The following is a 27,656-nucleotide window of genomic DNA, read 5'->3' as shown; positions in this document are numbered from 1 at the left end:
ATGGGGGAAGCGGACCGCGGGGAGGCGGCCGGCCAGGACTTAGGGGAGAGCCCGCAGAAGCCGCCGTACACGTACGTGGCGCTGATCGCCATGGCCATCCGTGCCAGCCCCGAGCAGCGCCTGCCCCTCAGCGGCATCTACGCCTACATCGCGGGGCGCTTCCCGTACTACCGCTGCTGTGCCAAGGGCTGGAAGAACAGCGTCCGGCACAACCTCAGCCTCAACCCCTGCTTCCGCCGCCTGCCCCGCTGCCCCGGCCCCAACGGCCCCGGCCGCGGCGGCGACTGGGCGCTGGACCCGGCTTTCCACGACATGTTCCCGGAGGGCGACTACCGCCGCCGCCGCCGCCCCCTGCAGCCGAGCCCCCCGGCCCCGCCGCTGCCGCCGCCCGCTCCCGCTGCCCCGTCCTGGCCGCCGCCGCCGCCGGTGCTGCCGCCGCTCCCCGCCTGCCCGCACGGTCCCTGCGCGGCGCTGGCGCTGCCCCGCGGCTGCCGCTGCCCCGAGCCGCCCGCCTGGAGCCCGCCCGGCTTCCCGGGGCTGCCCGCCTGGGCCATGCCCGGCCCCGCGGAGCCACAGTGCGGGGTCATCTGCGAGCGGGGCGCGAAGCCGCACAGCGCCTTCAAGTGAGACCCCCCCCCTCCCTCCGCCCCGGCCCGGCAGAGCTGGAGCCCGCATCGCGGCTGTGGTTGAGCCCTGAAACCGCTCCGCTGCTGGAAATGCACGAAGAAGGTTGGCGGCTGCAATGACTGAGCTGTGCCGCCTTGTTCCGCTCCTCTCTGCCCTGAGGAGGGTGAATGGCGCTGTCAGGTTGGATTTGGGGGGTGTATTATGATTGTGTTGTTTGAGCTTTGAGGCGAGCCCGAAAGGCAGCTGCAGAACTTGGGCAGGACGCTTCAGCAGTGTCTTGGCTGTTCTCGAACCTGCGAGTACCTGAAGGGTCCCACAGATGCTCAGCCTCAAACGGGTCGTGCAGGGGAGTTATCTTTTCAAGTGCCCTTCCACTCATTTTGGGTTTTTTCTTTAAAAGGTTGTGAAAAAACAATCTCTGGATGTTGTTTTTTTTTTTTTTTTGGGGGGGGGGGGACACGATGGACACACGGGACAAACACCACCAAACCCCAAACATCATTGGAGTAATACTGGGAATCTTGTGGGTTTGTGTTTGAAGTGAATCTCTCCGGTATTTTTCATGCAGTAAAGGGGTATTTTGTATTGTTGCTTGTTATATACATTTACATATGTATTCACTGTTAACATGTTTCTTATAAACGATGTTATAATTACTATGTAAGGGTCTTCTCCCCTTCTCATTTCAGAGGGAGTAGTTTCTATGCTTTTTCCTCAAGGGTTCAGAGGCAAAATAGTTTTCTAACCATGTTCTAAGTTTGAGAGAAGAGTCCAAATACTGTTATGCGAAGAGCAGCACTTGCCCTGTGTTCTGTTTTATGACTTGTTTATTAAATAGAACTCCCTAAGAGCTGTGGCTTCAGAAAGTATGCAGACTATTTTGATGCTTTCTTGATTATTCCTGACAGAAGGTGTGACTTAAAGCCAGTTTTCCAGTTGTTATTTTATACTCACAAAGTGGTTCTGAACGTCATCTTTGAGCTCTAGTGATATGATGTAAACAGTGCTGGAAATGCTGTTAGATTTAGCTGGGACAACAACTTTATGGTGGGATGCTAATGTATTAAAGATCCTGTGGTTTTATGATTTTTCAGGTTGCTTTTTGTTCTCTTTTTATGCCATTTTTGATGTAGCTCCTGACAATGTTGAACACCAAACCACTTTCTGTGCTTTGAAAAGCTCTCCTTGGACTCTGGTTGTCAAATCAGTTCAGTCCCCAGAGTGGAACATTAGCCCATAAGAACTGTTGCATTTTGTAGCTGGTGGTGAGCGTGTAACTGAAACAAATTCTTCCCTGGTTTTTGTTACAAATAAAACATATTTCTGTTGTGTTTTGGCTGCAATTTCGAGCGTGGATGAATAGCGCATGAGTGAAACTGCAGCTGCTGGATCTGGGGTATTAGGTTTGACCTCTGCGCTCCCATTAATTCCACTGTGTGCAGAATTGGGGAATCAGGAATTGTTTCGGAAGGTCTTTCTGTGTGCTGCCCAGGTTGTTCCATCAGCTGAGTGCCGAGTGCAGGTTATTGAATGTGATGGTGTTTCAGCTGGTGTCTGTAGAACAGACCTTGCTCTTTGGAGCTTGGAAGAGCATTAACTGTTTTCTTCTAAAGGACTCCCGTTTTAATCTAAAATAATAGGAAGATCAAATCAGTTTCTTGGATAACTGCTGTGGTTCAAATAGAACTGCCTTCAGGACTAGTACAAATAGACCCAGATTTTCTCCTTGTGCTATTTCTTTATCCTACTCCATTATAGGTGATGTGTGAAGAGTAAGAACCTCCACAGTCACACGTGCACTCATTGTGTACCCGTGCATTAACCTGTGTGCCCAGGTATTAAATGATGTTTTGCACATGCATAAAGTGACTTTGCCCTCATGCGTGAACCAGTTGTGTGGCTGTGCATGAGCGTTTGGCTCATGTTGGACTCAATATGCCCTCAGGTATAAAGTAATGGTGCCATCCCGTTTTCAGAGCGTGGTGTAGTTGGTCTTAGATGGACCTGGACCCTGACCTTCTGCTCTGTTGTGTAGATACCTTGTGAAGGGGGAAAGCGTCTGCTTTTTGCATGTGTGTGCTTTCATACATGGATCTCTAAAAGTAGAAAGAAACCAAGTCTTGGGGGAGACTTGCTCAGGGTTTTCTCGATGGCTCCATCACATCCCATCCCTATGGAAAATGGGATTTCCTATTTCCCAGGTAAAGGTCCAGTGCATGGATTCTCCTCAGAACCCTGTGGTGAGCCATGGCACTGGGTGCCAGGCAGCCCTGCTGCAGGCAAACCAGTCTTGACTTGGGGAACTTATAGCCAGTAACTACAACTTGTGCTCCCTGATTTGGGTACTGGGGAAAGAAGCCCAGGGAGTCTTAGGGAAATGCCTTTCCTCCCCAAGCTCGGTTTAAACCGAGTTTCCCTTGTTGCTAAGAGTTGTGCTCAACCCATCCCAGTTCCTTCGAGGAAGGAACAAGAGGTGCAGGAGGCTGGTTACGTGCATAGGGATTTCTGGATGCTTCTTACCGGCTTGATGCCTCGTTGGCCTGCAGGTGCTCACCTTCATTGAGCTAATTGTGCCCTCCTGTGCAAATGCAGCTCATGCTGCAAAGCGAGACCCAAAAGGGAGCTTTTTTGGTTGGTTTTATGTTGAAAAGCATCTGCTGGAGAGGGGCGGCAGCTCCAGTGAGGAGCTGCCAAGTCAATAGCTCCTAAGGGGCCGGTGTCTGTCCGCTAACCTGCCGTTACCACCGGGGGTGCAGCGCCCTCCCCTCAGCACCGCGGAGCGCTCACAGCTGGGGCCGCTCTGTGCTGATGGACCCAGAACCTTCTCTGAGGGCAGTGTGGGTGCTGCTGGCTCCTGGCTCTGCGAGATGCAGCCCTTGGTGTGGAAAACGGGCCGAAAACAGGGACTGCTTTGGGGACAAAGCCGCCTGCGACCCCCGGAGGTGCCTGGCAGGGATGGCTGAGGTAAGTGATGGCAGGTTTTGCCTCCATAATGGCTGGTGGTACGGCTCAAGCTGGGTTGTGTGAGGGGCGCTTCTGCCTTGCCCCTTGTGGGTGTTCTCTTGCTTGTACCCACACCAAATGCGTGGGTAAAGCTACTTCTATGTGAATTTAAGTGAAGGCTGCTCCTGTCCCTGTCGTTATCCTTGAAATGAAGGCATTATGAGTGTATAAAGTGAATGCTATAGGCTGAAGAGAGTGGCCCAGGGGAGGCGGTGCCTCGTGAGGTGCTCGCAGTGTTGGCTTTGGGGGTGTAAAGGGAGGAATTTGTTGCTGGTTTCTCCTTGGTGTGCGTTGTGGTGGCCTCAGGACTGATCCAGGACCCAGCTGAGACGGGACAAGAAAAGGTTTATATTTATTTATATTTACAGCTGTTTAAAACAACCCAGCAAGGCCTCCACTGTGTGCGATGTGCAGCTCATATAATGCTGCATGGAGCCAGAAACAGGCCTGGTGTACTTACGAGTGGCCCTTGCCGCTGGGGTTTTGTGGCTTGCTTTGGTTGTTCTGTCCTGGTTTAACTCTCAGATGACCCTGGTGTCCGAGGCACCGCTCACAAGATGAGCCCTTTCGCTCCATGTGGTCCAAGGCTTTCAAAGCTAACAGTTTGGGTCCTGGAGGCATGATTTTTGGATCTAAAAGTGTTTCAGTTTGGACTTTTACAGCTGCACTTGAATGCGAGGACAGCTGATTTGTTATTAATCCCCTGGTTTTGCTGCTTTAGTAGCTGGAAGTGTTCTGTGTGTCTGAAGTCCTTCAATGGCCGGCTTAGCCTCCATCTTTGTGTGAGCGAATAAATGATCTTCCCCATTAAATCTGGCCTTTCGAGGGTTCGGGGAAAGGAGGTGTTCTCAGTGTTTGCTCTGTTTGGTTTGGGGCTTTTTTAATGCTTCAGTAGTGCCTGAAGCAGTTCTAGTGGTTTATTATTATGGTTGTATTTAGCTATAACTGCAGTTTACCAGCAGGCTCCTGTGTAACTGTCTGCACCTACAGCATTCATGCAGTGGCATTCCCATCCCAAGCAACCTTTACTGCTTAGGAAAGGAGATTGTGACCTAAACCTTTGCTTTATTCAACAACTGCACTACAGACTGTAGGGATTGCATTTCAAGCTTTATGGAATTGCAAATACATGGCGTGAGCTCTGTTTATGTGCCAGGTTGCTGAAGAATGGGATGTGGATGGGGCAAAATCCTGAAGAACAGCACTGTGTATTAGAAGCTGGAATTCCAAGTCCTAACGTTAATTTGCTTTCCTCAGCTTTGAGCACGGTTTCTTGTTGAAAAGAGGTTTCTTGGGATTAAGCAGCAAAGGTGTGAAGGGATAGCAGCAGTGCTAAAGAAAAGGCTATCCTGGTCCAAAGCCTCGTGTGTGTTTACCCAAGTAGCAGGAAAATGTATATGTGGCTGCTTATACATACAAGTTGCTCCTGCAACTTCACAGAGAAACAAATAGAGTCAATTAAACTATCCCTTTCATAAGGGTAAAGCTACTCTGGTGGTAGAGTAGCTGTGCTGTGGGATAAGGGATAAGGCAGGCAGAACTAAACTCAGTAGTGTGCTAGTGCCTTTGTGCAATGGATAGCAAGCTCTGTGTTATGCATGAATGGTGAATGTCTTGTAGGCAGTTGAGATTGTGAAACAATGCAGTGTTTATGGCAAGGCATAAGGAAGGAGTCTCAAGTTTCCAGTTAAATCCTATTTTAAGAGGAACATTGTGAATTAATGGGCCCAGGAGTTCTGTGCATCAAAAAATACTAATAATGTTAAATTACACAAGGTAACTACAGATGCAGGAGTTTTATGTTGGTTCAGCTCTTGCTTTTTGTTCATCTCTTAAATGTACAGGTGCATCAAGCTTTTGAGGACACATGAAAGAGTCAAGAGCTTTGTCTTCTCTCCTGTGGGTTCATGTGTCATGTTAGCAGCCTATTGAAATTGGTATGAGGGATTTATTTGCCAGCACTTTTTTGGTTCCACAGCTTTTCCCTTTGTGATTGCCACTAGATGGTGTGTTTGTACCAGCGGTAGGGACCGTTATTAACGAGGCTGAAATGGATCTCGAGTGAAAGACCTTGGCATCTTCCTCTCCTGGGAAAATGAAACAATTAATACGTGCTAGAGCAATGTCAAAGGGGAATTCTAAAGGTCTGGAAATGGAGATCATAGATTCACAGAGTGCTTTGTGTTGGAAGGGACCTTAAGGCTCATCCAGTTCCAACCCCTGCCATGGGCAGGGACCCCTTCCACTAGAGCAGGCTGCTCCAAGCCCCTGTGTCCAACCTGGCCTTGAGCACTGCCAGGGATGGGGCAGCCACAGCTTCTCTGAGCACCCTGTGCCAGCACCTCAGCACTGGGAGTTGGGAATATGAGTTCAATTGCCTTTTCAGCTGCTGGGATTTCTCCTGCGTGCCCCTTCCCAGCATTGTGCTGGGCTTGGTTAATTCTTCTTAAGGTGATGGGGACCTATAGGCAGGTCCAGTAAAACACAGGTGGAATTTACTGTAGTCCTTGTAAGAATAGTAAGAGGATGCACATGGCTGAATGGTTGGATTATCTGTGGTTGAAATGATTGGATTGCAAGACCACGTTGTAAGGGGTCTTGTTCTTCCTCTTATGCTCCTTATTGCAACTGCTCTGTCCTTTTCCTGAGCAGGTTTGGCTAATGAACCACAGTGCCAATAGCAAACAGTTAATGTCTCTGACATGGGTATCTTGATGTGACCGCCACAGAAGTTAATCATCTCTTCTAGCTGTCTGCCTTCTCCAGAGGCTCTTACAATTGTCTCTTCCAAAGAATGATTCAGAGCATTTAGATGAAGGTTCTGCTCTGAATCATTGCTTGTAGGAGCATTTATCTTCATCAGGTGTTTAAAAAGACAAACCAAGTAACCTAAAAGCCTGGGAAGCCTCACTGGCCAGCTCTGCCAGCAAAGGGAGGTGCTGTGAATACCTCTCAGTCTCATCCATGCACCCTCACACACGTCCCCTGCTCTCCATCTTCTGTGGCTGGAATAGAAAACTGCAGTGTTGGCTCCATTTAAACCAGGGGGATTGCTCATGGTCTCTGTGGCTTTTTTAGCAGCTTGGAAGCACTGGGACCTCTCCTGTGTTTTGCATCCCTCTCACAGCAGAGGGGTTTACTGTAAGCCTCTTTTGGGTTTGTGACTGCATTCAGCAAACTTGACCTCTGCTTATTTTTCTTCAAGTTATAGCCCTAGGTCAACATTCTTATAGGATTTATAAATAAACCTCAGCGCAGCATATCCCTCTGCAAGCAGGGCAGAGGCTTTGAAAATGCCTAAGAAAATACTGAATTCCCCTTTCCCACCAGTAGATATCAGACTGTTTAATTCTTTTCCGCTGTTGCCTCACATCTGTCTTCACTCCTTCCCCCTTTGGTTTTAGCAAGTAAAATAATGGGTTTATGTGTTGTTAACAGTAGAAAAGGCCAATTTGCCTGTGCATGGTGTGGAGCTGGATTTTGTCAAAAGTCCTTTACATCTAAGCTAAGAACAGTGTAGGGAGATGGCCTATAATTGATCCTGAGCTGTTACAATGGGATGTGCTAGGTCATTTTGCAGCTTCATGTAGTGGATAGTTACCCACTATGGCTCAGGCTATGCATGCTTATCCCACCTGCATTCACTTTAAACCTTGAGCACTGGTCTCCAGAAGCACTAACCAGGCTGTGTTTTGTGTTGGGCTTTTCCCCTTGTTTTCAGCATCACCAGGATTCCTGTGACATTGCCTCTTTTCCTTTTGTTTTATCCAGTTACTTGGTTGACATAAACACGGATGTGGTTACCTGCAGATACAAAGTTGGAATTACTTTATATGAGATGGAAGCCAGGGTCTTTTCCTGTTTGTCAGTGGTTTGCTGGGACTTTCTGTCCCCTGCTAGTGTTTTTGCCCTTAACTGTTGTTTCCTTATCTCCAGCCTTTTAATGTCTCAGCCTGATGTAGAAGACTGCAAAGATAAGGGTGAGAGCAGTGAAGACTCCTGTAAAATAGAAACCTTTCTGTCAGAAGTTGCCAACAGACTGTGAATTGGGAGAGCTGTGAATGTTGAGAGCTGTAGGCAAGCTCTTCAATAGAGATGTGACTCAGAATCCTTATTCCTTAACCGGGTTATATATGGGTGTAAAAATGATGCTAAGAGCTGTTTTGATGCAGGAGGTCACAGGTGAAGCTCAGATGGTTTGTATAATGGTCCTCAGTAGGTATTTGAAGCTGCAAATCTGAACTCAAAGTGGTGGCTAACAGTGGTGGTGGTGGAAGGGCCAGCAAAGGGTTAGTAACTCTGGAGAAGGAGGCTCAGAAGAGGAGCAAGGCTCTACGAGGGGAATGTATGGGAAATGATGCTTCAGGCATTGTCTGGAGGGAGGTAAGGAACAGGTCCCACTGCCCCAGATGTGCGCTGCACCCTTTCCAGTGTGTTTTCCCCTCCCTGACGTCCCTTGGTTGTCATTCTCTGCATTGGAAGGCAGATCCTGGCTGCAGTTTGGCATCTTTGTGAGCGCGGCAGGGAGGCTGCAGACCCCACACGGATCTGGAGCAGGCCCTTTGCCACTGCGTGGTCCCCACCAGCCCAGCCTCCTAAAGCAGAGATGGCAATAATGGGAGCTCTTCACGGTCAGTCCTGCCTTTTCCACCCCGCGCAAGCAGGCAGCGTGTGCTAGGACCTGTGCTGGTAGCAGAGTATAGCAGGCACTCCAGGAACCGCTAGTACCTGTGGGTTCAGTCTGGCTCTCGTAACATCAACCGCGCTCCCACCTCTTCCCCCTCCGCCTCCAAGCCCAGCGGAGTCGAGTGAGATGCATTTCCCTTCATGCTGCTGGGTTTCCCCTCCCTCGGTGGCTCTCTGGCCGTAAGCCGTTTCCCATCAGAGCACTCAGAGCGTTTCTCACCGAGGAGGTGGCCTGTGGTAAGGGGGTGGGAAGGGACGGGAGCGTGGGGTGCGTGCTGGGGGAGCTGCTGGTGCTGCAGCTCCGTGCCTCAATCTGTATTCTCTCTCTCCTCTGCATGGCTTCCTGTTTTTATAGCCCGCTGCTCTTTGAAACAGCAAGCTGCAAGCAGCAAGGAGGGCAGAGGGTAGTGGGCTGGAAGAAGCCTCTGCCAACACTTGCTACGGGTCCGGGTGCAGGCTCTGGGAAAGATGCTTGTCTATTCCTGCCTTGTGATCCTGCCTTTGTGTACTACAGAAGTGGCTCTGAGGAGGCGGTGCTGTGGTGTGCGTGTGCTCCTTGCTGCAGGATTGCAGCAGGGCTGTCCTTCAGTTTTCCTGTTTGGCAGTTGTCTCCCCCAGCTGCTCTTGAACACACACAAGAGTTTCTCCTATCCTTAGATATCTTGTGATAATCAGTCAGATGTAGTCAGCGCCAGGATGATGCTCAAGGATGAAGCACCAGTGCTGACTGCTGCAGAAGGCTGAACTGCTCAGGGATGTGATTCCCAAAGTCTCAGCCAAGAGCTAACAGCTTGCAAAGAACTGAGGAATCTTGAGATGCAACTTCTCTTTTTCAGATGCCTGACGGCAGTCATACAAAACAAAGAAACTGCATTAGGAGCTCTGCTGTCAGCGTAATTCCTGTGTTTACTGCTGGTTTTCTCCTTTCTGTTTTGAGAGGGGGAAATGGTCTGTTTGCTCATCAGTAAAAGGCAAAATGTGAAGAAAGTGATGTCTGGGATATCACTGGGATGAGGAAACTGCACCATGAGGCGTCCTGCTTGAGTCAAGCCTGTAGCAGAGCCCTCTCCTGAGCAGGACTTGTTAATGCTGCTGTTCGAAGACATTTTTCCAGTCTCCCACAGACTTACCATGAGTGAGTCTACACAGGTTAAATCCGTAACTCCCCTTTGGTAGATCAATAACTTGCAGGGTTGAGGAAGCTGTCCTGCCATATAGGACCAGTATTGTGTTCGCTTTAGTGTCTGTTCTGTGTTCTCGTTCAACAACATGTGCTTTAGAAAGAGGCAGAAGTCCCGTGCTCCAGTCAGCACGACTGCTGCAGAATGGGAGATGATTTTTAATCGGAAATCACTCTTGCTGCCTTCTCTGCCAGTAAGATACGTTCTCTCCAAGCAAATATTTGAGGAATGGAGCTGGGTGGATGCAGATAACTCTGGTTCAAGGCACGAGACAAATGGGTGTTTCTGAGATGCTGTTTTTATTGGTGACATCAGCGCCTTGGTTTGCTGAATAACTTCAAAAGCTGCTCCTCTGGATAACAGTTGCAGGGTCCAGAGGAAGGTAGATAGAGGATTAGGTTGCAAAGTCTTGTTCTGGCAATGATCCCTCTCCGCAGGAGGCGGATGGGCAGCCAACTGAGCACAGCTGCTCCTGGAGCTCCTTCTTGCCAGACAGTGCTGTAGGAAGGAGATGAAAAATGGGAAAGATTGCATCAATTATTAAGCCTTGTAAAAATAATTAGCAAGACAACAGCAGGCAAATGGGCAAGGAGGAGAAGAAAAACAGCTGCCAAGGCATGGAGGGATAGGGCTTCGCTAGAGACAGGAAAGGAAGGGGAATTGGGTAAAGCACCCCTTTATTCAGTAGCTGGGGAGAGAGATGAAAAATTAATGTATGAGCTTTGCATATGCACATTAGGGCAAGGAGGGAGGGGACATCTCCTCATTGAAGCTGCCCACTCTTGGCTCCCACCAAAGGCTCCTACAGTTTAAATGCCATTTTTGTGGCTTTTCCACAGATGTTCCCAGTGGTACCGGGTATGACCAGTGGTACAAGAGGAGGCAAGAACAGCCTGTGCAAATGTTTATGGAGAAGGATTGCCTGGGTTTTTTTTCCAGTATATGAATTGGTACCAGGGCTGTAAAGGAGCTGGCTGGAATGCTGCTCAGTCCAGGTTCCCAAATGGCAGGAACAGGCTTCCATTAGGATTCAATTTTCTCCTTCATTTTACAGTTCCCATCCAGAGCCACCAGCAAGCACATGAATGATTTTTGCGCTGTAATGCTGTGGTCTCTGATCTGTGGGCAGAGCTGTCTGCTGCCATACAAGGATGTAGTGAATAAGATTGAACAGTGAGGCTCTGCTGCGTGCCCAGTGCAACTTTGTCATTGGTGATTTCACAGCGATGCCTGTTCCCGACTTCTGGATTAATTCCTAGGGTCATTATTCTCCTGGATTTGTTTCCCATGACAAGTCTGCAGGCTCCTCTGTCTACAATATAGCAGATGCTCTCTCCTCACTTTCGGCAGCCAGCTGAAAAGGGGAGGAAAGCACTGCAGGGAGGAGCCGGATGACTTCTGAGCACTTGCAAGCTGTAGAACTGCTGATGTGCTCCTTTCCTTCAGGGAGAGTCAGCTACACATGTGTAGTAGAGGGTGATTCAGTCACCCGTGATAAGATCCAACAGATCTGAATTGAAGTAAATAAACAAGTATCAGCATAAGCCTTTAATGGGTGTCTTTACTAGAGCTCAGTCGCCTCCGTGTAGTGGAAAGTTTCAGGGAAACTTTGGGGGAATTTGCACGCATGCAATCAGGGCTGCTGACTCCTCATTCAGAGCAAAGGAAAACGCTGTTTTCAGCATCACTTATTGCTGCTTCTTTTTATGGCCTCTTCCTCTATTTTTCGCAACATAAGAGAAGCAGTGCCACTGGTTTCAATTTTCTGCCACAAGCCTGATCCCGAGGGAGCAAGTGGGGAGTACCACTGGGTAATTCACACTTGGTGCTGCCAGTATGGAGGAAGATGACTTTTCCCTGGACCTAGATGGTGGGCGCATTGTTCGCTGGGCTTGTTCAGTCCAGGACATGCCAGCTTGTAGCTACAAGGTCTCTGAAGTACAGCCAAGTAGCAGGCACAACCATCTGGCCATGAGGTGGGAACACTGGTCATAAGAAGGTGATACAAAATTAATCAAGGCTTGATTGTGCTGTGGCTGGTCATTTGCTATGTGAAGTTCCTGGAGGGGATGACTTTGTTCTGTGAGCCAGGTGAACTGTTATCACCAAGCATGCTGTGGGGTCCTTATCAGAGATAAAGGTTCAGTAGATGTAAGAGCCATAGGGGACAGGAGCTCCTCATTTTGGGAATGAGATCAGATGTATGTACTTGTGCATCTCCCTTGGCAAAATACCTTTCAAATCTCAGTGGGCTCTTGCTGGTGAAGAAAGATGAGGGGTGGGTTGGTTTGGGTCTTTATCGTTTGCTAATGAGGGAGCAACTCCAATCCTCAAGCTTGCTGTGTGGGTCTTTATGTGGCCACAGGGAAAAGACTCTGGTGTTTCAGGAAGCAGTTGGTAACCTCCATTCCCCTGCTGCTGCATCTGACCTCCCGACACAGGGAATGCGCAAGCAGGGTTCAAGAGAGTAAGCAGCAGCAATCAATAAAGCATTGAAGGAAGAGAAGAATGGTAAATAAATAATGTGCATGGAGGAATAGTCAGGGCATGACCTGCTAGCACTGAATGGCCTGTAAGTGGGTGCTGTGGCTGGGGTTGTAATGGCATGACATTAAAAGCCCATATGGCATCATCAGGAGCTCTGTGTTGTGAGAGGGCATTCGTCTGGTTCCAGCGTGTGAGTTAGTAAAAGAGACCAGTGTGACAGGCTGGGAAATGGCACAGAAAGAGAAATGCTTCTGTTAAAGGAGAAGTCTGAGGAAGAAGGATATATTTTTAGTGCCAAAGGGCTTGTGAATTGCTTTTGCCACTGAAGGGATCGCATGTGCAGTAGATAGGTATGTTTTTGTTGGGGGCTGCTAGGATTGGGGAGGAAATGTCTTTAGAGGCCCCTTTCCTTCAGAGAGTTGAGTGAGCATCTCTGCTCCCCAGAGGGTCCCAAAGGAGCCTGACACGAGCAGGTGGGTGGTGTGTGGTGGCCATAGAAGCAGGCAGGAAATGCTCACTGGGGTGAACCTGTTGGGCACCTCGCTAGTGAGCCACACATCTAGCAAGCAGATAACCACAACAAAGGCACTGTCAGTCCTGTTGTGCTTTTGCTCCCCGTTTCTCCAGCCTGCACAGCTCAGAACAGTTGCTGATGCAGTCTGCAGTTGTGTGCATCTGCACCCCGGTGACAGTGCTGGGATTGCCCAGCTGCAGACAGCTCCGTGCTGTAAGCTATTTGGACAGTGTTGAAGTCAGTGCTTCCCAGCAAAACATCTACCACAAGACTTGGCATCTCTGAGCTCTCAGAGCAAAGCAAGCAATGGTTCCTGCTGCTCTCTGTCATGGGAGAGCGGCTCTGTGGCTCCCGGTTTGAAATGGGGTGGTAAAGAGTGCTGACACTAATGGAATAGTTCCCTTTTCTGGTCCCTTGTTTCTTGTTGCCATTTCTTTCAAACCTTCTCTTTCTAAAAGCAGGGGTTTATGATCAGGTCATTGGAAACAAGCTACATGCCCTCATGTGGTGCTTTAGCAAATGGCTGTATTCAGTTTATGTTTTCAACTGGTTTCTGTGTTTCCTGGTATCTCCAGTGGGAACTCCAGATCATTTTGTTCTCTAACTTGTGCAAAGCAGCATGGCTTGGCAACGTGCTTTGGCAATATTACTGTACATCACAGCACGTCCAGTGAAGCTGGTGCTTATGGAAGGAGGCTGCACAGATTTCACTCAGTTTTTCCATTACATTTCCAAGCCTCATTCTGAAAGCATCACCTTGCCAAAGCTGTGCATGAGCTGTGTGGCACAGTCAGTCTCCTTCTGACAGCAGTGTGTACTTGGTTTCTTCCTGTAGGCATCCAAGAATCATGCTTCTTGCTGCCGGCGAGCTCTGCTAGCTCTGTGTGTCTGTTACTGTCCTCTCCTCACCCCTGTCATTTTGTCTTTGCTCTGTGTCTTTCTGCCCATGGCCTTTGGAAGACCAGGTTGAAAATCTGGCTCCCGACTGTAGCTAATTTAGATCAAGTCACTCAAAACACTAAACAGAAAGTGGGTAGGAGGAAGGAAATGAGTGGTTGAGTTTTTTTCCTGTTGCAGGTAGCATGGAGATAAAATAGGAAATTCAATGCAAAGTTATCTTGCTGAGCCCCCAGCAGCACCACAGGCAGCAGGCGCCTCAGGGCTGCTTTTGATGGTTTATTCCTGTTAGTGCCAGGTTAAGGCTGGACTTAAGGTCTTTGTGATGGTGCAGAACAGGCCTATAGCATTTAGAAAAGGGGCTCCAGGCAGTCTGGGGAAGAGTGAAACGTTTCTGATGTAGAAGAGAGAGGGGTGTGAGTTGCTGTGTGCTTTTCGTTAATACAGAAGCTGGCTATTGAGGACCGAGTGGAAATAAAGTTGCATCAAATTCAGGCTAAAATCCTCGCAGTTCTCCATGCGAGTGACTGAGCAGTTGTACACGCAGAGGTGTGTGAGGGGTAATTCATGTCCTGTCGCTCTCCTTCTGTTAAAATGGAAAAATCACTTGGGTGAAGCCTCATCACTCAGGGCTGTAAAACGTACAAATGTGAAGATAGAGTGCAGGCTCTTCTGGTCAGCAACTCGGAGTCTGCACATGGAAACTGCTGTCATTTGATGTAATAATTGAATTGATATTCGGTGGTGTTTACCAGTATGGACAGTTTTATCTGTGCAGCAGCAGGTGCTAGACTCGGGTAAACCACCAGTTATATGAGTGGGACCCCTTTTCCCCCCTTAATTTTCAAGCATTCAAGTGTTTTCCTTGAAATAAGCCTGAGAAATGAGCAGAGTGGTGTTCCTGGAAACTTGAAGGAAAAAAGATGTTTCACTTTTCCATGGGTGTTGAGGGAAAGTGAGTTACCAGGAACGCTGTGCTTTGGCTTTGAAAGGCAGCCATTGGGATGAAGACCTGGGTCTGCTCAGCGAAAAGCGGCATGTCCTGTATGTGCAGACTCCAGGCTGCAATCATGACATCCAACCTGTGCAGAAGGAAAGCAGCAAACTCTGCAACTATGGATAAAGATTCCAGATGACCCAAAAGGACATGGTACAAGATGCAAACGTGGGAGTAAGCTGGGATTTCTGTCAATAGCTCATTATAATATCATATTTATATCTTTATATGTATATGTTATACATGTTATATATATAGACATATAATATCTTTAATGTGCCTTCTGTGTGTCTTACTTTGCTGTTTTGCATGTAGTTCACCTCTTGTTTTGTATGTGCATGTAAGGTGTTGTGTGTGCTCATAGGCAGCTCCTCTCCACCATGTGCGACAGTGTCAGGCTGATGGCTGGCTACCATAGGAAGTGTCCCATTCACCCAAGTAACACAGTGGATGTGGAGGGTGATGCCGCTGCTAAGCATCCTAATAGGAAGAAGGTTTATTCCTAGGGGTGTATCCACACTCAGCTGGGTTTGCAGAACTCCTGTGCTTTGCTGGAGATGTCCATTCCTGCCCTTGTAAAACCTACCTGGGTACTGGACCCCAGCCTGGCTCTGAGCAGCTCTTCCCAACCAAACCATGTGCTAGGGGACCTATCCCAAGGACTGCCTTGAAATTATCCCTCGGGCTGTGATTTACTGCCAATATCCACACTGGGATTGTTTTGGGCTGGTGGAGAACTTTCCTGAAGGCTCTTCCCCACCAGAGTCCCCTATATCTCTGGTTTTAGGTGACTGACTTTGAAGACTTTACTAGTTTGTGGTACTCTGGTTTTCCCCTTTTCGATAGGAGAAAAAACAGCAATGAAGACAGGGAGGAACAAAACTCTTCTCTGAAGTGACCCAATACTAAACATTACTGTTCCAGTGTCCTGAAAGGGAATCTAAGGCAGTGAGTTTGTAGCATGGAAAGAGGCAGGGGGAGACCTGCTTAAGTGCATCCTGCTGATGTGAGGGGAGACCTGACCTTGCTCGAATCCTGGTTGGTGCCACATTTGAAATGATGATACTGCAATAATAAACAGTGAAGCCTTTTGTTTTATTTTGAGAGGCACACTCACCCTTGCAGCATGTAGTGTAAGTGCTTAGCAGAGTTCATACTTGTCTGGTACAGTTTCCCAGTCCTAGTTCTGTTTAGGCTGGCTGGACTGTTTGCTTCTGTGAAATACATCTTGCTCTTCTTTGTAAGAACTGTCCAAGGCTCAATGAAAACAAACATTATCTATTTCTGGCCCCAAATTTGAGGACAAAAACTTTGCACTTTGCTGCTACCAAAAAGAGTTTGTTTTTCCTTCAGCGCTGTTCCCAGGGTAGAAGCTGTAGCTTTACCTCCTGCTATGTAAATGAATCTTCATTGCTCTGCCTCAGGTGGAAATTCCCCTGGTCACGGATGGAAATTTTACTCTGCTAACAATAAACCCAATCATTTTCAGCCCAAAGCCCTCTCTCATTTGAGCACAGAAGAAACAAACTCTTCACATTCCTTTTCTCCTTGTTGTCACTGATGACTCAGGCCAGGGCCTTCGCTGCTTATTTCTGACTCTTAAGTGATTTTTCAGGTGGCTGCTAAAAAATTCTTCAGGCATTTGTCACTGGCATCTGCCTCATTTTGTAACGTGACACATTCGGGGAGGGGGATGTGTATGTGTATTTGTTTGGGTTCCCAATGTTGTTTAGATTGGAATATCCATTTTAAACATCAAACACAGCAAAACAAACAAAACCCACCCAAATATAACAAACCCATGAGGCTGAGCTAAATACTTAGTGGAGGAAGGCACCTGCATCTGGCTGTGTCTTCAGGGTGCAGACAGCCACCCACGCTGCAGTTGGTGAGATCCGGGCTTACTGGAAATGGTCAATAGGGACCCCCAGAATTCCCAGCCTGGATGCAGGGCTTTGTTGTACTGCTCTGACTTTGAGCTCTGGGGTTATATTCCTTGGGAACCCAACACTCATGAACTTGAACAGTGCTTCTTGGTGTGGGAAAACTGGTGCTGCTCTTCTGCTGGTAGCAAAGGAAAGGGTCCAGAATCCCCTAATAGTAATTTCAAGCTGAAACAGGGTGTTTTGGTTGAACAGGCAGTTACAGCTCATAATGGGAGTCTGTGGGTTTATAGATTGCTCAGTTTCTGCAGAAAGGACTCCCAAGAAATGGTTTTGTGACACAACAGAGGAAAGTTGTTTGTCCCTCTGAAGGACCAATAGGAAAGGGATGCAGCTTGTGTCCATTTGTGTTTGACATTCTTTGGTTTTGCATCCAAAACCCATCCCCAACAGAAGTGAGGTTCTGAGAGGCGTTCCTTGTGTGTGTGTACAAATGCTGTGCGTATGTGTGCAATTCTGTTTTGGAGTGATAAGTCAATGGTATCCTGTGTTGAGACATGGATGCTTTGAACCCATGTAGCACCACCAAAGACTTCACAAAATGCCCTGTAGAACACAGAGAAAAGCAGGTGAAACAGCTTACTAAAAGCTGTGGCATCAGTGCCAGTATGAGCAGTTTAACATGAGTACCTTACTCCAGGTCCCGTCCTTGAAAACATCTGGTTTTCAAAGCAGGATGTGTAATTTTGGTGGGGATTTTTGTTGGTGTTGGTTTGGTTTTGTGTGGTTTTCCCCAAACCATTTTATCTTGCATTTTTGCAGTCAGTAACTCAAGCTGTATCCCTGATATAGCTGTGGGCTCACGTATCTCACAGAACTGGGTCAGTAGCATCTCCTCCTATCAAGCATTTGACTCTGTTCTATGGGAAGTGGTGCTGCATGCAACACCAACAAGTAAGAGAACTTGCTTTTTCCTTAACACGATACTTCGGCACAGGCAGAGGTTGTAACATTGAGATTCCAATGGAGAAACAGCCAAGGAGGTATCAAACGAAGGCTCCTTGCTCATTTTGATAACCTCCGAAAGAGAGCTGCCTCCAGGGATTCTTCTCCTTCAGAAATCCCATGGTATTGCTGCCGATCAAGACAGGAATCTGAGCTGCTTGCTCCAGCTAACTCAGGTCAGTTCTTGTCGCTTGTTTTCCCTCTGCAAACACTGATGGGGAAGTCATAGATGAATTCTTTGTTCTCAAGTCTGCAATATTCTTCCTTCAAACGTGTACTCGCGCAAACAAACAGGTATTTTTGTCTGGGCAAGGACACCAAATGGTGCCATTCTGGCCTTCAGCAAGACAGCAGAGTACCTTTGTCATCATTTTTCCTTCTCTCTGTCATTCAGGGTGCCCAGGCTTGAAACTATTTCAGAGGCTGTTTGAACAAACAGGGTACTCGGGTCCTTGAACCCCACCTGAATCATCAGGTGATGAATAATTCACCATCACCTCCTGTACGGTTCATGGGGTTTCACTTGGGGAGTCTTTTGTTTGAATGCGTGTCCATCAAAGAAAGAGAAAACATGCTGGGGTTTTATCATGGTTTTCTTCTCTGGAATCTCTCTTGTGGCAGTGTCGCCAAGCAAACTGTGGCCTTGTTCTTGACAGAAAAACCATTACGTTCTCAGCACTGAGCATTCAGCTGTCCCCAGGTCCAAGCTATGGAATTACTGCTGCATTTTTCTATGGAGAAAGGTCCTTCCCCTGGGAAGGTTGCTTGAGCATAGGTGAAAACGGGAGAAAACCAACATCTGTTTCAGAGTTGGTTGCAGATGTGTGCTTCAGGATGTGACAAGTTAGCAGTGCATGGAGATGGGATTCCCTTCCTCAACCCTCGCAGGAGGCAGCGTTACCATAGGAACTGTGGGATCGGCTTCCTTGCAGCTCTTCCCTGTAAGGTCATTGTCCATCATCTCTTTACATTTCCACCAGACATGGGTCCCACTGTACTTGATGGCCTTTGCTCAGTCACCTCTCAAACTGCTCCAGTTCTTGTGAACCTAATTGCTTTTTTAAGTCTCTATTTCCTCTACTTTTCTTCTTTCTCCTTCTCCTCACTAAATGTTTAGACGTTCAACAAGTAAATTCATATTATCCTATAAAACAACTCCTCTAACAAAGACACCAGAGATTTAACCTGATTTTTCCATTATTCCCCCATTCAACTTTTGGCCAATTAATCTGAACAAACAGGCTGCTTGGATCCTTGAATCCCACCCCCTAATAATTCACCATCAAATAATTCACCATCACCTCCTATCCAGCTCATACACTATGTAAGTCTGGCTAGTTGAGAAGTTTATGTGTTCTCTAACATCCTACCACACTGCTGACATAGTGTGAATACTCATATGGGGCTTGACATTAAAATTGGAATTCATATCTGAATTTCCCCAGGAAAATTGAGGAGGTTTTGGATCTGCAGCTGGTTTAGGTTAATCAGTACTTTCCTTAGAGCACTAGCACTGATCTTCAAAGTGATGAAGCTCTTCCCCTCATCTTTTATGTTGTGTCCTACTTGAATAAACATCTATAAAATAGAGCAGTATTCACCCGTTTATGAAGTTCATTGTAATTGATAAGGCTGCGGTAGCTCTGCCTATTTGAAGATGGAGAATTAGAAAGTTCAAAACAGGAAAATGAACGTGGGCAGCAGTCGGAGGCTGTAAGGTGCAGTTAAAACACTTCATACGGTTTATCCTGACATCCTAACTTCCCTTCGGTGTGCACACTTGCTTTGCAAGAGAGCTTAGGTTCCCCAAGTGTGTGTATATATATGTGTGTGTGCGTGTTTAAAGCAACCCCAACAGAGAATGAAAAGCCTGTAGCAGTGCAGCATTATGCTGTAGCACAAAGACCCTTTGTGTAAGATGCAAAAAGCAACTGTGATCTTCAAATCTTGAAGCAGTGTTTGGTTTGGCCACAGGCATTTCTCGTCAAGGGATGTATCCTGTGGCTGCACTTGCATGGGTGAGCTCTGCTGCTCACCTCTGTGGTAGCCAGTGCAGATCAGTGTTGTACACTTCATGCAGCTATTTCAGAGCTTGTTGCCAAAAAAAAACCTCTTTTGACTTTAAAATAAGAGCAAGTTACCAGCTGTAACTGCATAGCTGAAGCAGAAACGTGGTTTCCCACCTGTTGGGGAGTGTTAACCACATGGAGCAAATAGTTTCAGCTCTCCCAAGACTGCTCTGGCTTCCTGTTTGTTTTGTGGTGCAATTCGACGCGGTGAGTTTGGTGGGGTTTTTGTTTGTTTACACCATACCCCTGTAAGTGCAGGGTAAGAGAGGCTGCTTCTAGCCTTGTCTGTAGAAGCGATGGATACAGCTTCGTAAGCGTTACTATTTACTAAGGTTGCCAACATCTTTGTGGCTTAGGACCCAGTGGTCCTGAGGTGTGGTGGTTTGCTCTCCAGGTGCTCCACTGGCAGTTGAAAACGTTCTTGCTGGGCAGTCCTGTAAATACTGTGGTTACGCTTGCTTGTTGTCATCCTCCTCTTTCTCCCCCTGTTCCTTTCTCCTCCAAAAGCTGGCCAGATGTCTCATCTAGGCTACGAACGTTAGCTGTGTTTCTCATGCAGCAAACTGGTGTAGAGAAGGGCTTTGGGAGACGGTTAGGAGCTGTACTGCCAGTGTTTCCAGCCGTGCCCACTGCACACACAGATGCTGAGGTGGTGAGCGGATGTACCAGAACGGTGTACCTGGAGCAGTGAAGAGAGGAAACAACCTGAAAAAAAGAGGTGAGGATAAATGCCAAGGGGCGGAGCTATGAAAGACTCGTAATTAAGAGAAAGGGCTCAAAAGTGGCTTTTGTTGAAGAAAAAGGGTATAAAAAGAAGGTTTAATGTGAGTAGTCATTGAAACTGGGCGCAGCCATAAGATAGGAAGAAAATTGCACTTTAGATTTGGCTTTAAGAAATATATAATGGACAGCAGCCCTTAGCCCCAGCCAAGCCCTGCAGGGTATGTATCCCCATCCACAGGGATTTCTCCCTCTTTCCCGCGAGCTCTGGGCACTCCTTATCCTGCAAAGACTCATACCCTGAGCAGGGAGTTGTGTGATGCAGGATGTTTGAAAACTCATCCTCCCTTTCCTCCTGTCCATTTGTCTTTGTGCTCTCTGCAGCTTCATGTTAACCCTGGGCAGTCCACAGCGCAGTAATGCACTACACAGGGTAGTAACGCAGCCTGAGAGAACATCCCTTCTTGCTTCCAAGTGCATTCATTTATGCATGGCAAATGCTAACTTTTTAAATGAAAGGCAGTTTGTGTTATCCAGCAGCTACGTCCATATCTGTTTTAGGTACTCAGTTGTCTTTGCCTGGTGCTTACTTGGAGTCAAGCCGTCGTTGTTGCGCTTTGCCTTATCTTTTGTTATTGGAGGGCTCTGAACTGGGGACAGAGCTGCCATGTCCCTGTGGCAGAGCTTAGAGGCAGTCCCTATTGCCCATCAATTATGCAAACAGCGGCCATTCTTTGCTCCTTTGCAATGTCCTAATAACCGAGTTCTGTAAAACTCGGATCATGGCACAGCAGCTGGGAGCGCTACACTGGGCTCTGCATCATTTGCCTAGCAGGACAAGCCTGATCCCTGGCTCAGCAGGAGCACGGATCCGCATTTCTGGCAAATTCCCTGGGACAAGTAGGAGAACTTGAGCTGCGAGTGCAAATTAACCTTACAGAGTGTTTTATGAACAACTGTGGGTAAACGTATACCTGATTGGCATGGTGCGGTGGTGGTCTCTTTGAACTGGCATGCCCAGCCTCATATTGGATGCACTTGTTAAAACACCACATGGATGACACTGGCCGCCTTAGCAGTGTTTTCTTCAAACGTATTGGCACTGTTCTGTTCTCAATAAGAGAGGAAAAGCAAGTGACTGAGCTCTCCTTCTGTTCCTCCATGGAGGTCTCGGATCTTTAACCTAGCAGGTAGCAACTATTTTTCCTGACTTCTAGTTCCTTTTTCCCTTCCTTATGGTTTCTGCTGTCCAGCTTCTCAGAGGCCGGGTGGGCAAATGTCCTGTCAGGGTTCGGTACAGCCCTGTATGTGGAACGTGGAGATGAGTAGAAAAGCTGTTGAAAAGGAGAAAAAAAACCCTAGCAGAACAGAAACCAGAATTCCTGTAAACAGTCTGTTTAAAAATATCAGCAGCACATGTCAGGGCTGATGGTTTAAAATAGACAGTTTGAGCTTTAAAAGGTCACATTAAGACATGATAGTAGAATCAAATGGAGATGAAGAATGAATGTTTCAATAGTCACACTTTGTACTGAAGGCAAGATGTCTGTGTTGCCAAGTAGTAATGTTCAGGGACATAAAAGTGAGTCAGATTGCAAGAATAATGAGCTTTTATTTGGATTCTAACATGGAAAAAAATGGAGTTTATACCTTAATCACTTGCCTTCAGCAGGAGAAACTTTAGGGAAAATGATGATTTGGGGGGGTACCAGTGGAGGCAATGTGCTAACATTAACTGTGTCCTGTACCAAGGTCGGTTGTTTCCATGTGAAGAAGTGAAATACTTAAAAGCATAAACCCAGGTTCACAGTCTCTAATTACTTGAGACCCAAAGTACAGCGGGCACTTCTCAAGTGCAAGAGGAGATGTGTGAAAAGAGAGATCTTTTCAAGTGAGCTTTCAGATGCTCTTTGGGTACGTAATTGCTGCTGCAAATTTAATGAGACGGAGGAGAGGCTGTCTTTGAACCCTGGAAACGTTTCTTATCCCCATCTGCTGCTGCTTTGGGGAATCGCCGCTGATTGCCCGTGACAAGTCAGAGGGATGCTCTGTGCAGAAGGGTGACACACTGAGAAGTCGCCGACCCTTGGGGCACTGGTGGGATGGACCCCTCTGCCATGGGTGCTGGGTTTGGGGGTTCCCTGCAGCCAAGGAGCCTGTACATCAGGTTGGAGGAGAAAAAGGTAAGGTTCAATTGCCTGTGCGTCTGCCAGCAGATGAAGCTGTGCTGGGTTCCCCTCTCCTATAGTGCTAGTGAGAACACCAGGAGTGTTACAACCTAGTGCTTCTACCTTGGGCCCTGTGGGCACCTCGCCTGCCTTGGAGGTGTTTCTCCTCGTCCCCAGATCACTTGACTCTCCTTGACTTGGGATCTTCCCTCTCATAGAATGGTTTGGAAAGAAGGGACTTTAAAGCTTACCCATTCCCAACCCCCTGCCATGGGCACCGACACCTTCCACTAGAGCAGCTTGCTCCAAGCCCCTGTGTCCAACCTGGCCTTGAGCACTGCCAGGGATGGGGCAGCCATAGCTTCTCTGGGCACCCTGTGCCAGCACCTCAGCACCCTCACAGGGAAGAGCTTCTGCCTAAGAGCTCATCTCAGTCTCCCCTCTGGCAGGTTAAAGAGGGTATTTATTCCACAAAACTTCCCAGATGAATTAAAAACAAGTGCATGGTCAAGGCTGTCAAAGGAGCCCTTTCCAGGGATGGAGTGAATCTCAAACCCTTTTAAATCCCCTCTGTGTTTAGGTTTATACATATGTATGTATTTAGGGCCTGTCTTCAGCACCGTGTCCTATAGCTAGACCTGCGACTGTGGTAATAATGGAGCCGTTGTCTGGTGTTGCCAGCAGAGTGTCCCTGGTACATCCACCATGTCAGCTGCATCAGGATGGTGGCAGCTTTGGCCATTTTCTGTGCTTTCCTGCCAGGCAAATTCTCCTGGGGCTGTTGCATTGCCCTGGGCTGCTTAAACCAGTGCTGCACAGGTCGCTGGTGTGCAGCGCATAGCTGGGGTGACCTGTGCGTGACGATGACAGAGGGTCACTGCTCTGCGGTGCTGCAGTGCTGGAGCACGGTGCCGCGTCCCTGCCGCACGGTTACTGCGTGTTACTGTTCGGTTACCGGGGCTCGGGACAGAAAGGACCGGTGCGGGGCCAGCAGAGGCAGCGCGGGGTCAGTGGTGCGCGGTCGGTGCAGGGGCTCCCTGCGAGCAGTGCGGGGCTCCATGTGCGCGGCGCGGGGTACCCGGGGCGCGGGTACCGGGGGGCCGGGCGGTGGTGCGCGCTCCCGCGGCCCATTGCAGGCGATGCCGGGGCGGTGCCGCCCGCACCAGCGGCAGCGGGGCCGGGCCGGAGAGGGGGAGACGCCGAGGGCGAGGAGGGAGGTGAGCGCCGGGGCGGGGGGGGTGGTGGCTGGGACCGGGGGGGGGAGCTCTCAGCTGCGGGGAGGAGGAGGAGGAGGAGCGGGGCCCGGCAGGAGCGGCCGCCGGTCCCCACACCGGGCCGGGGCGCATCGCACCCATTGCCGCGGCCCCGGGAGCCGCTGCCCGGCCCCGGCGGGGTCCCCGCGGTTCGCGCTGTGCTCCCGGTCCCCCCGCTACGTGTGTGTCTGTGCTGTGTGCCCCGGTGAGTGCCCCGGCTCCTTTAACAAACTGCGTGCCTCGGGGGGAGCAGCGCTGCTGTGTGAGTGCGGCGCGCTTGGAGGCTCGGGGGGGGGGTTAGCTGCCTTGGGGGTCAGTCCTTGAAGCCGTGTCCCCCCCTCCCCGCAGGAACAGATGCTTGCAGCAGCGCTCCTCTCCGTTTCCAAGGTGGGTGGATGGCGGTGATGTGTCTGGGTTTGGCCAGGAATTGGATGGTAGCCACTCGTGTCATCCTGCTGACCGGCCCCATGGGCTGCTGGAGGGGGGATCGTGTCCTGCTGGGCTTCCTGCCTGGTGTTTACCTGAAGGGTTTGGCGCTTGGCACCTTGGTACTGCAATGAGGGGTTTGGCTTGCCTGGCCACATCTGGCCATCATCGTACCTGCGCTGACATTGCAGTTGTGCTGCCTGGGTCGGTCGCTAACAGAGGGGTGTGTAACTGCTGTGGGTTAGGTTCGGATTGTCTGTTTTGGCAGGGCCTGAGGAAGACTTCTCCAAAGAGAGTCTCTAAGTGTGGTGTGTTGTATGTGCTTGAGGCGGGAACCTGGAAGTGAAGTTGAATGTGGCAGTGGAAGGTCGTTAGAAACAGTTTATTTTCTGTTTTCCTCAGCAAGATGCACTTGGGTTTCTGGTCTTGTCCGCGCATGGGAGCAGTTGAAAGAGACAAATTTCAGTGACCTCTTCAGCTAGAAGCTTTCATTTATCACAACTCCCTCCAACTCCCAGCCCCTGCCTGTCCTAGCAGTAACAGCAAAAGCGCAGAGATCCCAAGTCACCTTGCCAGAACTGAAGCCTTGCAGCATCCTTTGTGAAATATACTTGTGCATATGAGAAAACAGAACCGCAGTTGTTGTTTGAAGTCGTGCATCCAACAGTTGTCAGTGTTAGCAATGGAACCTTGCAAGTTGTCAGTTTCAAGCTCTTGCTTTAACCACTAAGTACGCTGTTTTCCACTAGATGCTTCCTCAGCCAATACTGAAAGCAGTTGATTGACTGTTAAACTCGCCTAAAAGCCTGCTTGAAAGTTTCTACCAAGCAAGGTTCTTTATGCCTCCCTCCTGTCGGATGCTTTTCTTACTCCCTGAGGTTCCTCCGCCCCTCTCTAGTGATACTGTTGTGCTTCCAGAATGAGGTATGGCTTTGCATTTCCATTTCTCTTGAGCTGCTTTTGCCTGAGCTCCTCTTTCCCTCTCTCTGGCTATTACTTGTGGTTGCTGCTGAGCTTGGATGATGTTGTATCACTCTGATGCTCTTTCTCTAGTCGTTCTGGAGCCAGGAGCCCCACAGCCTGGTTTTATCACAATGTCTATGTCCTGCTTTCCTATCTCTTCCCTTGCTGACAACCCCTTTCATCATCAGCACTGCACACAAACAAGGTTAGCTCCAGTTCAGATTACATTAGCGTACTTCTGCTTCCCATTACTTTTCTGTGAGCCTGTTTTATGGGGCCTGCATGTGTAAGGCAGGCATTGAGCAGCATAAATGCTCAAAGTAAAGGAACCTTTATTTCATAAAGGGAAAAGCACAAGCCAAGGGATTATTTGGATCCAGTGGTTCTTCAAAGCCTGATCCTTGTAGTCTCCATATAGCTAGAGCAATTCCTTAGGAGGTGGAAAAATCCATGGTTCCCCACTGATATCTTGATGCAGGGAAGATGCTCATTTTGGTGTGTAAATGCTGGTTTGTATCAGCGCCTCTGGTAGGGCAGAGGATGCTCTCTAGTGCTTTAGAGGCCTGCAGTTGGCTGTGTGTGTTTTCATCCCTTGCCCAGTTATCCTGGGCACATTCCATTGTATGTCTACTTCAGTCTAATGGTTTGTGTAAGCAAAGTAGGGAGTAAAGGTGACTAATGGAGGGCTTGGAAATCTCTACTAAAAGGTATTATCAAAGCAATGTGACTGTGTCTATTATGTAGAGTTGGATAAACATCAAACTACTGTGAGTGACTGAATGAAGCAGTGCGGCAGGATATGAGAGATCAACGTACAGAATAGAAGCTGTTAATATGCAAAAGCCTTTATTTGGTTGTTGTATTTGGTAGAAGTCTTATTATGCTAAACCAAGCAAAGGAGATTAGGGTATTCTAAACTAGGGCTTGAGGAAATGAAGCCTGAAGATACAAGCTATAGAATCATAGAATGGTTTGGGTTGGAAGGGACCTTAAGTTCATCCTGTTCCAACCCCCCTGCCATGGCAGGGACACCTCACACTAAACCATGTCACCCAACATATCGATTTTGGGGGTTGTTCAGTACTTGAATGCTTCTCCACACCTTTTCAAGAGGTCTTCCTCTTTTCCTACCAACTGTTATGCTTGTCGTGTATGCATTGAAGGAGGAACCAGAGACAATCAGAGCTCTGCTGCAACTCGGCCTATGCTGGAGGTGCAGCGCTGTCACAGGAACTGGACGAGAGCAGTGATGGCCCAGCAGCACAGCTGAGACACTGGTCTGTATTTTACAGAAGGCTTTCCAGTCTGTTCTCGGAGGTCAGTTTTACAGCCTGTGAGTGCTCCAATGCCCTAGCATACAGCAGACCTCTTTTGTGCTGTGAGCAAGTTTAAAACCCTTTTAGAACACTCACTGAGGTAGGACTGCACCTACAAAAGCTGAGGGCTGATCCAGATCTAAATGTGTATCAGCTGTGTGCTTCAGACAAGTCAGGCACGTGTGCAGCAGAATTCCTGTGCTCTCCTCCTCCAGCTAAGTTGATGCCTGGAATGAAGGTGACTTCCTGCTGTCTCCCACACAGCACACATCACTCCGTTCTTAGCGGCTTGAAAGGTGTTTTTGTAGTGCTGGGTTTAGTAATTGTGTAATGTGCTTGTGGGTGTTGGAGCTTCCGTGTCTGCCTGATGCTGCAGCCTCGCAGAGCTCCGCGTGTGATCGTGCTACCTTGCTGCTTAGCTCTGTCCTTGTTCCCCTCAAGAAGTTGCGTGTTGTAAACACCAGAGCTGTGGTTGATAACTCTGTAAGGGGAGAATTGTGTTAGTGTGGTTTATGTCGACTGCTGGCTTGATAAATACTGACTGGGTAATTTCAAACGTGTCTCTTACACTCTGCATAGATTTGCCTTTCTGTGCAATTATTTATTCCTCGGGGTGTGTGAACTCAAAGCATATGGTACATCCTATTACTGGTGGTGTGCCTGTATTTGTTATATGGCATCCAGGAACAGTTTGCGTGCTCTCCTGGCAGGCTGGTGCCGGGACTAGTCCCATGTGTATATCAACTCTGCCTTGGCCATCTCTTCCCTTTACTAAAGATGCACGTTTAATAACTTCACATTAATTAATGCCAGGGGAAACCTTAGGGAAAGCAAAGCAGTCTGTAGCTTTCCTGCAGAATAATGTATTGAGGCAAAGGAGGGAGAGGAAGTTGAGGATTTGCCTTCATCTGAAAGCTGGAATTTTGCCTCATGGTCATTTTCTTCCACCTCTTTTGCTGCCCTGTGATGAACAGGTCTGGGCATTGTAAGGTGGGTTCATTGTCCATACAGCTCTCAGTAAGGAAGTGATTAGTACCAACGGACTCGTCTTTCCTGATGGTCCCTCTAGGATATGACTCCATATCCCAAAATTACTGAGGGAACAGTCACCCACTACCATGAGGTTCTGCTGCTGTAGCAGAGGCAGGGTCAGTGTGGAATGGGTCCGTGTGCATTTTATTCCTAGTTCCCTGAGAAAGTCTGTAGTACCCAGATTTTCACTTTCCCCTCACAAAAACACCCCACAGAACAGAAATACATGTGGAAAGGAGAGTACACTTGGATTCTCTGGGAATTGTGGGGAACAGCTTTGTGTTTGGACCCATGGAAATCTGTTGTTGGGTGCGTGCTTGGTGCTTTGGGACCTGTGTGATGTGACAGCATGATTTCTCTTCTCATGTGCTTAGAGAAGTCCAAAGCAACACTGTGCTCTGCAGTTGGAGGGCTTGTTTATCTGCAGGC

General features: G+C 48.5%; 2 protein-coding genes across 7 annotated transcripts in view; both read left to right on the top strand.

The window, feature by feature from the left end:
* On the top strand, positions 1-627 carry LOC130611037 (forkhead box protein E3-like). The gene has a single exon (XM_057431373.1). It carries the CDS (start codon positions 1-3, stop codon positions 625-627), a length of 627 nt encoding a protein of 208 aa, XP_057287356.1.
* Positions 628-8,532: 7,905 nt separating this feature from the next.
* PIK3CD (phosphatidylinositol-4,5-bisphosphate 3-kinase catalytic subunit delta) overlaps positions 8,533-27,656 on the top strand; it is a 40,096-nt gene continuing 20,972 nt past the window's right edge. For 3 of the 6 annotated variants that reach the window (XM_057431957.1, XM_057431923.1, XM_057431967.1), the window contains exon 1: positions 23,330-23,454. The gene's annotated coding sequence lies outside the window, so the exon portion shown is untranslated. Of the gene's footprint in view, positions 8,554-23,329; positions 23,455-23,857; positions 23,878-27,656 lie in introns of those variants that run through there. The other 3 variants (XM_057431931.1, XM_057431948.1, XM_057431939.1) reach the window with 3 other exon arrangements.

This window comes from Pezoporus wallicus, unplaced genomic scaffold (assembly GCF_028554395.1).
Source record: "Pezoporus wallicus isolate ANWC-B61680 ecotype Strahan unplaced genomic scaffold, APGP_CSIRO_Pwel_v1 contig_8006, whole genome shotgun sequence".
Lineage (NCBI taxonomy): Eukaryota > Metazoa > Chordata > Aves > Psittaciformes > Psittacidae > Pezoporus > Pezoporus wallicus.
This window is presented reverse-complemented; position numbering and strand designations above follow the sequence as displayed.